A 12,126-nucleotide genomic window follows, 5' to 3' on the forward strand; every position below is an offset into this window, starting at 1 on the left:
GGCAGGGCCCGGGCCTGGAGCCGGCCCTAAGGGCAGGGCCGGGCACTCGAGCCTCCGGCCGGGGCCGAGGATCCCCACGCTGGGTGGGTCCGAGTTGCCGGGGCTCACCGGCACCGAGCCCGGGCTCCCGGAGCACCTCCGGCCTTCTCGGGCTTGTTCCGAAATGTCGTAATTAGCCACGTAGGGGGGTTAGCTTGGTTTAGATGCTTTTGCTTGTGCCTTTTGTGTTTATGAACTATGTATATTTTACCCTCTCCCAGCTGATGTAAAGACCCGATTGGGGTTGTAACCAGCTCAGTAGTAACGTGCCCTGGTGCTGCTTGTGTCTCGGGCCGAAGCTGTGCTCCAGAGGATACAGAGCTGCTCACACCTATCAGGCTTTAAAACACTTCCACTGTTTAAATTTGCTCCTGCTCTCAGGCATATGCCTCTGTCTCGTAGTTTAATCAGATTTTTATACTAAAGCTGATACGACAGTCCCCACATACAGTTGCATTACACTGTAACAGCTCCCAGGTCCATCTCCACCGAGGGAGACAGATTACTTGAAATTTTAACAACCACCTTAAGCTCAAATTAGTGATCTAGTGCAGAGCTGGGCACTCCCACAGATCTATCTAAATTAGTTCCAGATGAGCTGGGGCAGCAGTGGGTGGTACAGGGCACCCTTAGAGCCTCCTGTATTGAAAGCCGAGCTTTGGCACTCCAGCCAGCAGGACTCAGTTGCTTGTCACAGTGTAGCTTCTCGGCTGAAAATGACAGGGTTCGTCTGTTTGGGCTAAAAATAATGTTAAAAGTGGGTTTAAAGTTTTAAAAGTGAAGAAATGGTAAGAGGGTGAGAGTGAATGGTGGGTGGAGATGGGTAGGGGCTGCATGTGCTGGGGTTGATGTGAGGAAATGTTCCTCCCACTGGGGCTTCTGCAATCTGAAATTATCTTTTTGGCTTTATTGCGCACTATAGAGGAAAAAAAATTAAAAACAAAAGTAATTCTCTAAAACGAAAAGGTTAGAAAGAGAGGAAGTATAAAGCAGATCCCATGGCATTTTGTGATGGAGATGGAAAAGAAATTAAAAATCTCAATACTGACAAATGTTCTTTGCAGTCAGTTATCCTGCTGATAGGCAGGATGTGGGTGTGTGCTACTGTACTAACTCCAAGTGCATGTGCTGCCTAAATGTACAACATAACATAGACTAGATATAATTATACTGCTGTTTTTAGAGCTGAACTATTTTAGTACTACCATTGAAGTGAAACAGGGAGTGGGGGACTTAAAAGTCTTGCCTTCTCTGCTCCTTCCTTCTTCTCAAGCATGACTACTGGGCTTGTCAGGAGAAAGGGTCTGTGGGTCCTGAGCCACAGGAGGGTGAACAAAGGAATTATTCTGGCATGGTGTCTGAAAATCTGGGACTGGGGGATGAGGAGATGGTCACAGTCAAGGTCCCTCTGTGACTTCTGCACTCAGTTGAAGAGTTTCCTAGGAAATTCCTGCCCCTGCTCTGCCCCACAGTGTGGTTGGGATAGGAGCATTAATGAGGGGAGGGAAGGAGACACCTGTCTCCATCACACCCCTCAAGCCTTGCTGACTTCTGACAGCTTCTGTTGTGATGTTTGAAATTAAAGAATTTCTGTTGATGTCAGCATGGTAAAGGCATTGACCACGGTGTCACTTCCTCAGGGGTTTATGTTTCTTTAATTCCACTCTGACAGCTTTCCCATTGAGCACAGCTATAGTTCACCTACCTTACATGGGTAAATATTTATTGTATAAAAAGCAACAAAGAGCAGTTTTGTTTGCTTGACAGATTTTGGGATAGCTTCAAAGAGCCTTCAGCTTTTTCTATATATAAAATGGAAATCCGTGGATTTCGGAAAAGGAAATTGTTCTTGATGTTCTGGTGTTCTCATGGTGTGCTTATAATAGTACTCTAAAATTTAAAGAAAATAGTGACCAAATAATCCTTCTAATTTCAGCGTCACTAGGACTGTATATGCATGTTTTGTATATTCTACATAGAGTATGTGATTAATCAGTTTGGCAAGAGGATTGCAACAGTTTAGACATTTAAAAAGTCAGAGAAATTCAGGTGATTTTTTTTGGTTTACATGGTGGTGGTGCTCACACTCTGTGCCACGCAGGCATTACCGGAAGCGCTCTGCGTCCCGGGGCCGCTCCGGGAGCCGCTCCAGGAGCCGCTCCCCGTCGGACAAGAGGAAACGCGAGGACAGGCGCTCCAGGAGCCGCGAGCGGGACCGCAGGCGGGACAGGTCGCGCAGCAGGGACAAGAGAAGGTCACGCTCGAGGGACAGGAAGCGTCAAAGGTACGGCATCAGCTCCAGTCAGAGTACCTGAAAGTGCCTGTCCGCTGAACGTTGGTGTTCTCCCACTCCTGTTAGTTACACGATGGATTTCACTATGCTTAAGGCTTTTTGCTTATTAAATGCTTGCTGGTGCTGGAGTTTCTAAGTTCTTTGTGGCCTGTGGGAACCCAGGAAATTCCTCTAGCTGCCCTGGAGGGCTTGAGACCCTGCCCAGGGGGCTCAGAGACCTTGGCACAGAACCCAAGACACCTGTGCCTTTGATTTAGCCCTTAGAAAAAACAATTACCAACCTTTATATGAAGAATTACAAGCCACAAAAGTTTAAGTAGAATGATAGTGAATTTATCACAAGGTAAAAAATAGATTTTTTGAGGTTTTTAGAATGGAGGTTCAGGGCGTAAGATGGAAGAATCTGTGCGTGTCCAGCCTTTCTCCTTCTTCTTCTTGGCCTCCATCTTCTGCCGTGATGGCGGCACTTTTAGATTGGTTTAGAGTAGAATCTCACTGTCTAACATGATAGGTATTAGAAAGTAATTGTAAATATTATATACGTAGTTTTTAGTATAAAAAGATAACACCACCCCAGGGGAGGCAGAGTGCCTCTGACTGTCTTGCTGAGTGGACCTCAGCAGGTCAGGAGAAAGAATTTTATAGCTAAGATACAATAAACAACCTTGAGACCTAGAAATGAAGACCTCTGACTCCTTCTTCATGTGCCAAGCTGAGGAAAGAGACTTTCTAACTTATCTTGAAGTCACTCTGACCAGCTAGAGACCCTGAGAGTGGTCTTGATGGTTGGTGGGTTCCTTTTACAACCTGTTCCTCAACGGAGGGCTAAAGTTATGCTATGAGCATGTCCTAAGTAAAGACAATTTTGTTGCATGTCAGACGTTCAAGGAGTAGAGAAAGGGAACGGAGCCGAGAGAGGAGACGGTCCCGGAGCCGAGAGAGGAGGCGCTCACGGAGCAGGAGTAGAGGGAGACGCTCTCGATCCTCCAGTCCAAGCAAGAACAGGAAAACAGAAAACAGGTATTCTTGTGTTCTTAGCTTTAGAATTGTGTGAAAGCTTGCTGCAGGTCATTGTCTTTTAACTATATCTTGATAAGGTTTTGTTTTCAGATGTAACTGAAAACAGCATATAGTCAGGCTCTGCTGTAAAATGAGTGGGAAGTCTGTAAATGATAACATGACATGGAAAAATTGTCTTGGAAGCAGTGTGTTTTGTAGTGCTTGAAAATATAAGAGGATGGTTATAGTTCTGTTTCTGTCCATCATATGTGTATCCTCCCCCTGAGAAAAGCTGTAATGTTCTAAGAAACCTTTGATCTCACCTTTCAGATCAAGATCTAAAGAAAAGACAGATGGTGTGGACATTTCCAAAGAAAAGAAAAAGGACAAAGATGACAAAGAGGAAGAGAAAGACAAAGATGCTACCACAAATGCTGTGGCCACTGAGGTAGAGGCTTCTAACACTTGTCAATTTAAAAGATAAAGAATTTAAACCAGGAAGTTTGTGGATGTCCACAGCTTCTACAGCTTGCTCACTCAATGGTTACGTTTGTTTCAAGAAGCATAAATAAATCCAATGGCCATTAATTTTCACTTTTTGGTTGGTTTTTGTCATAGAATTTTGATCAGAATAAACTAGAGGAAGAAATGAGAAAACGAAAAGAAAGAGTGGAGAAATGGAGGGAAGAACAACGCAAGAAGGCAATGGAAAACATAGGAGAGCTAAAAAAAGAAATTGAAGAGATGAAACAGGGGAAAAAATGGAGTTTAGAAGATGATGATGGTATTTAAACTCTTTATAAATAACAGAATACTTCTGTTCCTAGTAATATTTTTATTTCAGTATCTTTAAAGCATCTAATTACTCTTCAGAATGTAAATCGTAAAATAAAAAAGCCTAAATCTGGTCATGGTGTCAGATGGCTTAAGATAGATTTTTGATAAACCAACTGGAGAGATCTGTATGAGGAAAAATTATATAGTAATATAATGGGCTGTAGTTATTTGGGTGGACAATAATTTGACACATGTAAGGATTTCTGTCTTTCCCTGTCTTTCATTCCGATTTTTTTCACTTTTTTTAGATGATGAAGAGGAAACTGCAGAAGGAGAAAAAGAAGGCAATGAGGTTGAAGATGAGGAGTTAGATCCTTTAGATGCTTATATGGAAGAAGTAAAAGAAGAGGTCAAGAAGTTCAATATGAGAAGTGTGAAAGGTGGAGGTGGGAGTGAAAAGGTAAAATCATTTGTTAAAGATTTCTTGCTTTTAAAAGATGGAGATGACTTTATGTTTTAATAGCAAAATGGCTTGGGAAAAATAGGGGAAAGTGCAAAAAAGCACAAATTATATGCACTCAATCCATGTTTGCTTTAACTGTCATTTCCTAGTTTTTTACGAAACTGTTTATCAAGCATTATTCTGATAAAATTTCACTAAGGGAAGTAGGAAATAAATTGCTCAGCATAATGTATCCAGAAGTACAAATATTCTGTATGTTTTTTACAGGATGGGTTTTGTTTTATACAATAGCGCATTCATGTTTTTAAACGTTTTTTATAGAAAACTGGACCAACTGTTACCAAGGTGGTAACTGTGGTGACAACCAAAAAGGCATCTGCTGAGTCAGAAAAGAAGAAAGGGGAACTCATGGAGAATGACCAAGATGCAATGGAGGTAATGGAACTGTTTTGTATTTCTCTTGTGAACAGGTAAAGTGCCTATTCTTGCTTCCTGTGGTTGTGTGTGGTGTTTGGCCTGAAGAGCTGTGAAGGGTGTGGGCATTTTGCTGCTCAGGAGGCTGTGGAGGGTCAGCCTTGTCTGAGTCACATACTCAACACGCTGCAGGCCCTGGAGCTCAGCCACTTCAGGCTGTGCTCTGTGGCTGCAGTTCCAGTGCTAGTGGTGCTCCTTCAAAGCTGAGCTGGGGACATCAGTCAGAGCTGTGACTGCAGTGTGACACCAATCCTCTGGCTAGCTGCTTTCTCTTCATTTCCTCTTACTGTTTCTTTGGTGTGGCAGTGATTAGTTCTGAATGACGGGGCTGGTAGCTGGCATTGGTAAAGCTGTGAAAGTAACACAGAACATAGTGAGAGTGAAGGTTTGGGAGAAATATGAAAGCATTAGGGGAAAGAACAATTGGGACTCAGAAGTTAAGAGCAGGTCTTCAGTTTCATCTCTAATACAGTAAGAAGTACCTGTTGCTTCTGAATAGTTTTGCTATAAATTAAAAAAGCCAAACACCTTCATAATTCATTAATCCTAATGTACACAAAAATTGTGATCTCTGCAGTATTCCTCAGAAGAGGAGGAAGTTGACCTTCAGACTGCCCTGACTGGCTATCAGACCAAGCAGAGAAAGCTGCTAGAACCAGTGGATCATGGAAAGATAGAATATGAACCTTTCAGGAAAAACTTCTATGTTGAAGTTCCAGAACTAGCTAAAATGACTCAAGAAGGTAAAGACAAATACAACCAGAACACCTTGGGTACTATTGAAGAAAAGAAAGGTGGATTTCAGTGTGCTCTGGAACAGCAAATGCTTTGCAATGTAAAAAGCATTTGGAGCAACTTGCTATAGAAAAATGTTAAATTGGGTGCATCTCTATTGTGATAACTTACTATAATTATATATGAGGCTTTGGTTGGAAAATTAAGCTGAGTCCTTTCAATCTAACTCCTGTGTTTATGTGTAACAAGCAAAAAGCTGTTTTTCTGGTAGTGATAAACGTAGTATTTCATGTTAAGGGACAAAGCAAGAATTTTTTGATCAGGGTAGTAGAGAAGTGTCAAGTTTGACTCTGTTAAAAGATAAACTCTATTTCAGAGGTCAATGTGTACAGGCTGGAGCTGGAGGGAATTACAGTCAAGGGAAAAGGCTGTCCCAAACCAATAAAAACCTGGGTACAATGTGGTATTTCCATGAAGATTCTCACTGCCCTCAAAAAGTAAGCAAGCACTTTATGAACTGTATCATCCTTGATTTTGCTCACTGTGTTCTGTCCTATGTCCTTGAGAAGGACCTTTTACTTTGCTCCATAATGAATGCCACATGTCCATGTAAATGTTACATTTATAATCATCAGAATGTTTAGCACTCTGTGTTGAATTATTGTTATTAATTGTTCTCTGCCATTTGTATCATGCTTTTGCTGCTCATTTTGATCTGTATTTTTTGAAGGGCACTGATATATATATATATATGTAAATACGAATATGTAAGGACATTTTAGCATAACTTCATGATTCACATCTGTCAAATTCTATTTTATTCTTAAAATTTTTTTTTTCCTTCTTGAAGACATGGCTATGAAAAGCCCACTCCAATTCAAACCCAGGCTATCCCAGCAATTATGAACGGACGGGATTTGATTGGCATTGCTAAAACAGGAAGTGGAAAAACGATTGCATTTCTGTTGCCTATGTTCAGACACATTATGGATCAGAGAGCATTAGAAGAAGGAGAAGGTCCCATAGGTAAACCAATTTTATTTTCAAAGTTACTATTTAAATAAATGTAACATCAAGTATACGCTCTAGATGGGATTTCAGTTCTTTGGTTGTAGGGAGAAGTGCTTACTAATGTCCATTGATAAGTAGTTTTTTTTTTTTTTTAGTTAAAGATCACTGTGCTCTTTAATGTTGTTTTGTGATTACTGTGCCATCTCATGTTGTTTCAGTAGCACTCCCATGTCCACGTATCTGGGAGACCTTCCTCCCTTGATTTTTACACTTGGACCAGATTTCCACGCCTTCCTCATAATGTCTCACTTATCTTTTCCTTGAAATTACATTCTTAAAAATACGAAGTAAATTGCTGCAAACATCATTACAAAAGATTAATTTCTATTGTGGAAAATACAACAGCTCTTATGTTGCAGTGTATGAGGAAACTGTTTTGCTTTTCAGCTGTCATTATGACACCTACACGTGAGTTGGCTTTGCAGATAACCAAGGAGTGCAAGAAATTCTCAAAGACACTTGGGCTTCGAGTTGTCTGTGTTTATGGAGGAACAGGAATCAGTGAACAGGTATGCAGAACACATGGCTGCCTTGTCAAAGAGTGCTTGGGCTTCATTAGTCAGTGTTTCTTTTGTAGCAAAGTTAGTTGCTTTTTCTTTTCCATTAATCCAGTACATTTGCAGTCTTCATTATGGATTTTCTCTGTGGGAATGGTAGTAGTGCAAAAAGCTTTGCATGTAACTAACCCTTAAACAATAATGATCCTGGAAAGTCTCAGGTATGATCCTAAAAATTTCAGACTGTTTGTCTTTATGTATGTACTGAGCATTAAATTAAAATTGAATTTTTAGTGGGATATAATAGTTTGAAAGTTATTAGGAAGCTGTATTCTTCTGAGAGTTCCCTTTAAGATAACAAAAGCCAGAAAATAGTAACTTTGCTTTATTGGATCTTGAAGTAATTTAGAGATTAATTTCAAGGTCTTCCAGATCTCCACCCCACCCATTTATGGAAACAACAGGAGTGACCATCTGTGGTGGAAGGTGGTGTATCTACTATCACTTGTTCCTCATGTAACACTGACATTTCTTACAGGCTCTTAAGCATATTGAAGACATCTCCTCATTAAAACTGCTCCAGGTGGTGGCAACTCAGACTGTCAGAGGTTACTCTTTTTCGAAGCAAAGTTCTCCAAAGACTTGAAGAAATTGCTAATGAAAATCTTTACATAATTCATGTTAGTAGAACAGATGTATTACAGAGTAGATGGTTTTCTTTTTTGCAAGGTGATATATGTTTAAAAAATCTGAAAGAAATCACTAAGCAAAAACTAATAGGTTGTTTGCTGTGTTTTGAAATCAGATAGCTGAACTCAAAAGAGGTGCTGAAATTATTGTTTGCACACCTGGACGTATGATTGACATGTTAGCAGCTAACAATGGTGAGTAGAAAACCTTTTCCTTTGGAGATTTTTTTTTACATTTGTTGTGTAATTCTAACAGATTCAAAAGATCATGTATTTTGATAAATGGTCTTATGGAATTTTCTTATATCTCTTCAGGCTGCACTATATAGCTATTGAGAGTATATAGCACTAATAATAGGTCTAAGAATATATTGATTTGACATTTTTGGGGAGGACAGGAAATACTACATTCTTGAAGAGTTTTTGAGAATGTTTATCATTGCTAAACTTGAAATGTGCTGCTCCTAATTTTTTAAGTTGGAGTCATTTAGATAAAGGTTATGTAACAATTGCTTGTCTGCCCCTTGATCCACACTAGAGTAGCTCAGCAGTTCCCTGCTTTACAAAAGCACCTGACTCTGCCTTTATCTGTTGGCTTTAAAAACAGACAAAGAAGCCCTCCCTTAATACCTGCTCAGAAGTAAAAGAACTGACCTTATATCAGATACTCAGATTGATTAAACTGAGCCACTGCAGCTTTAAGAGGTTTTGTCCTAGTGTAACCATTGCATGCTTATTAGATAAAGTTTTATTATTAAATTATTCCACATCAAAACCTCTACTAAACTGTTGACATTATTTAACTTCTGTGAAAAAAGTACCTTCAAGACATATAGAACTGGGCTTCCAAGACTTATATCGTCAAAGGTAGGTACATTAATGCTGTTCCCAAGTAATTTTACAAAGTTATTATTTGGGGATGAAAGTGTTAAGATGTTAAATAGATACGTAGATATAAGGAATACTTGCTCTGTTCCTTAATATTGAATTCTATATCTTAAAAAATGCAGCGCGTAATGTCTTAAATAATTTGAGGATTCAGCTACAATTTGCTGAAGCTTAGAGGACCAAATTCTTCTGTAGTTTGATAGGCACAAGTCTGAGTGATAGTTGTAGAAAATGTGACGAATCTTTCCCATTCAGAGAGCATTTGGCAGTGTCACTCCACAGTTGTGTGGAACTGAATGTGTTTATATTGTTTGAGAGTATGATTCTAAAATCCTTGAGTTAAATCCTTCTCATGAAGGGGAATCTCTTCACTGTTTGGGAAGGGTGCTAGTTATCCTGTCCATGATAATTTCAAAATGTTCACAGAAACACAACTTGCCTATTTTATTTCAACCTGTCCCAGAGTTTGGGGTGGTTCTTGATTTTTAAATTCAGTCGTGTTACTGGGTAGGTTTTAATCTTTATATAATAGTTATTTTTAAAAGACTGCTTACCCTGTTTTATGCCTATTATTAGCAGTGATCTAGAACTAGTATGGTTATCCTCATATAGTTATTCTTAATTCCAAGGAAGCATTACAGATTGTGTATAAAGGAATTTTCTGAGGCTGCAGCAGTTAGCACTGGGCTTTGCCTTCCACACATGCGCTGTAATCTCTAATATGTTCTTTTCTAGGTGCCGCTGTCAGATACTGGCTGATGTGGCTCCTTGCTTCAGCTCAGTCTTAGTTTTATGATGTGTTTTGGCGAGGGCAGTTTTCTGAATTTTACAGGTTCTTCTGGCCCTATGATGGTATGCAAGAGAAGAGTTTGACAAACTAAAAGGGCCTTGTGCATACTTACACATTTCCCAGAATGTATGTGTGATTAAAGTGTGAACATTAAAATTCACATTCAGTGAATTTTTTAAAAAATTAATTAATGTCTTTGTTAGAAGATAGTGAGACTATATAACATTTAAAAAAATATTCCTAAGGGAAACTATATTTCCATTTGATTTTGTTTCCCATGTGTTTTTTCTTCTCCTTTCACAGGTCGGGTGACAAACCTCCGTAGAGTCACGTACGTTGTACTTGATGAAGCTGACAGAATGTTTGACATGGGGTTTGAGCCTCAGGTAATTCATGACATGAGAGGTGGTGCCAAAAGAGACTGTTTTTCCCATCAAGGGTTTTGCAATGCTACGTTATTGCTGCACTGCCAGAGGGTGTTCAAAAGGATGTGCTGCATATGGACAGCAGTTTAAGCTGACTCTAATATTTCTATTACTCTCCTATCTATGATCACATTATTATAACATCACATTATCCTCACATCTACTGGAAGATATCCATGCCCATGGCAAGGGCTTGGAACTGGAAGATCTTTTGAGTCCCTTCCAACCCAAACCATTCTGTGATTCTCTGTTTTGCTTTCAATAAGTTCCTATATAGCTTAGATTTTTCTCTAATACACAGTGTTTTACACACTCATTTTGAGTACTTGTGGTATCCCTGTGTAATTCCTTGATACAGGTGTTGTGTTAGTAGTTGTAGTCTGTTTATAAAGACTTTGATGTCTCTTGGCAAGAGATAAGAACAAAACATTGGAAATGCTGCTGGCTTGCTGAGAGCTTTGGACATCCAGGGCTCTTCCAGTTGTCATGGGCTGTACTGTTCTCCAAAACTAGGAAAATTCCTTTTATTTGTCTCTTGAGCTGTAGGGTTTCTGCTGCATTTCCTAGGATTTTTGCTGAGCTGCTGCCAGATTCCATATTGCCATGCAACTTCCTTCTGAATCCAGCAAGTTTTGGCGTCTTTCAGTGCCAGCAGCTTGGTGCCTAGAGGAAATCTGTAAAGAATGTTTTGTGGTCTGGGAGGTGCAGATACCACCTGACTTTAGAGATGACAGCTTTGTATGAGTGTGAAATGGAGTTGCAGCAGTTGGATGTTAACAGGGAACGTTCTCTCACCACAGGTCATGCGCATTGTAGACAACGTCAGGCCTGACCGTCAGACTGTCATGTTCTCTGCTACTTTCCCCAGAGCTATGGAGGCCCTGGCTCGCAGGATCCTCAGCAAACCCATAGAGGTGCAGGTTGGAGGCAGAAGTGTTGTCTGTTCTGATGTGGAGCAGCACGTGGTGAGTATGCTACATCTGCCTCGCTTATCTTCTCCTTTGCTTGCAAAGGATTGTTCCCAGCAATGTTGAATATAAACCAATATACCCACAGAGCTTTTATTTTGAGAACTTTAGTGGCCTTATTAAAAATGAACTTAGAATAAATCAACACCTTAATATACAAATGCAGTGTGACTGTTCAAGTTGGTTTGTAGCACTAAGCTGAACAGCTGTTTTACCACTAGCTGTGGGAACAGCCTGAAAAACTCATCTCCTGTTCATGATTTTTACTTTTATACACTCTGGATTTGTTTAATGACTCAAGATACAAATTATACTCTTTTGTATGTCTTTTTCCAGATTGTCATAGAAGAGGAGAATAAATTTCTGAAGTTGCTGGAGCTACTGGGACATTATCAGGAGAAAGGATCTGTTATCATATTTGTAGATAAGCAAGAACACGCTGATGGATTGTTGAAAGATTTAATGAGGGCCTCTTATCCTTGCTTGTCTCTCCATGGAGGTAATCTGCAAATTTAAGGACTTATATTAACAACTCCCAACTAGAATGTTGGTATCCAGTAGTTAAAAATCACTTAAGTCCTGTATAGTACCAATTTTATACCTTCTTCATAAGCACGTTTTGCTTTGTAATTGGGGAGGATAATTGTCTCTTAATTTGAAATAGATATGATAGTTTTGTGTAATTACTCTTCAGTGTTCTCTGTGAGATGTCATCAGATGCCAAATCTTGTGTCTGTGCCAGAGGACTGTTACTTAGAGTTAACACCTCCCAGGGAATATTGCTGACTGCTCGTTATTGCCATTGGGGAGTATCACATGATATTTTTATTTGAGATTCCACAATAACAGCAGTTGTTGCTTTACTTTTTTTCTATCAAGTAGTAATAGAATGGAAGTAGCAAGAGGAGAAAAATCTCTTTACAATGCTGTCCATGTGTTTTAAGTGTATCTTAAAGCTTAGAGTATTTTTTGGAGTGTGTTATATAAAATCAGTAAGTACAAAATCAGTGTTCAGCAG

The 12,126-nt window shown here is 39.7% G+C and overlaps 1 protein-coding gene across 1 annotated transcript in view; it reads left to right on the forward strand.

Moving 5' to 3' along the window:
- The first annotated feature begins 858 nt into the window (after positions 1-858).
- The window catches only part of DDX46 (DEAD-box helicase 46), a 17,046-nt gene continuing 5,778 nt past the window's right edge, over positions 859-12,126 (forward strand). Inside the window, exons 1-15 of the mRNA XM_031055190.1 lie at positions 859-862; positions 2,089-2,323; positions 3,212-3,352; positions 3,662-3,779; positions 3,950-4,115; positions 4,417-4,568; positions 4,893-5,006; positions 5,623-5,788; positions 6,157-6,277; positions 6,631-6,806; positions 7,239-7,360; positions 8,154-8,232; positions 10,019-10,101; positions 10,941-11,105; positions 11,445-11,607. Coding sequence (XP_030911050.1) covers positions 859-862; positions 2,089-2,323; positions 3,212-3,352; positions 3,662-3,779; positions 3,950-4,115; positions 4,417-4,568; positions 4,893-5,006; positions 5,623-5,788; positions 6,157-6,277; positions 6,631-6,806; positions 7,239-7,360; positions 8,154-8,232; positions 10,019-10,101; positions 10,941-11,105; positions 11,445-11,607 — 2,005 coding nt within the window. The remainder of the gene's footprint in view (positions 863-2,088; positions 2,324-3,211; positions 3,353-3,661; positions 3,780-3,949; positions 4,116-4,416; positions 4,569-4,892; positions 5,007-5,622; positions 5,789-6,156; positions 6,278-6,630; positions 6,807-7,238; positions 7,361-8,153; positions 8,233-10,018; positions 10,102-10,940; positions 11,106-11,444; positions 11,608-12,126) is intronic.

This window comes from Geospiza fortis, unplaced genomic scaffold (assembly GCF_000277835.1).
Source record: "Geospiza fortis unplaced genomic scaffold, GeoFor_1.0 scaffold55, whole genome shotgun sequence".
In the NCBI taxonomy this organism is placed as follows: domain Eukaryota; kingdom Metazoa; phylum Chordata; class Aves; order Passeriformes; family Thraupidae; genus Geospiza; species Geospiza fortis.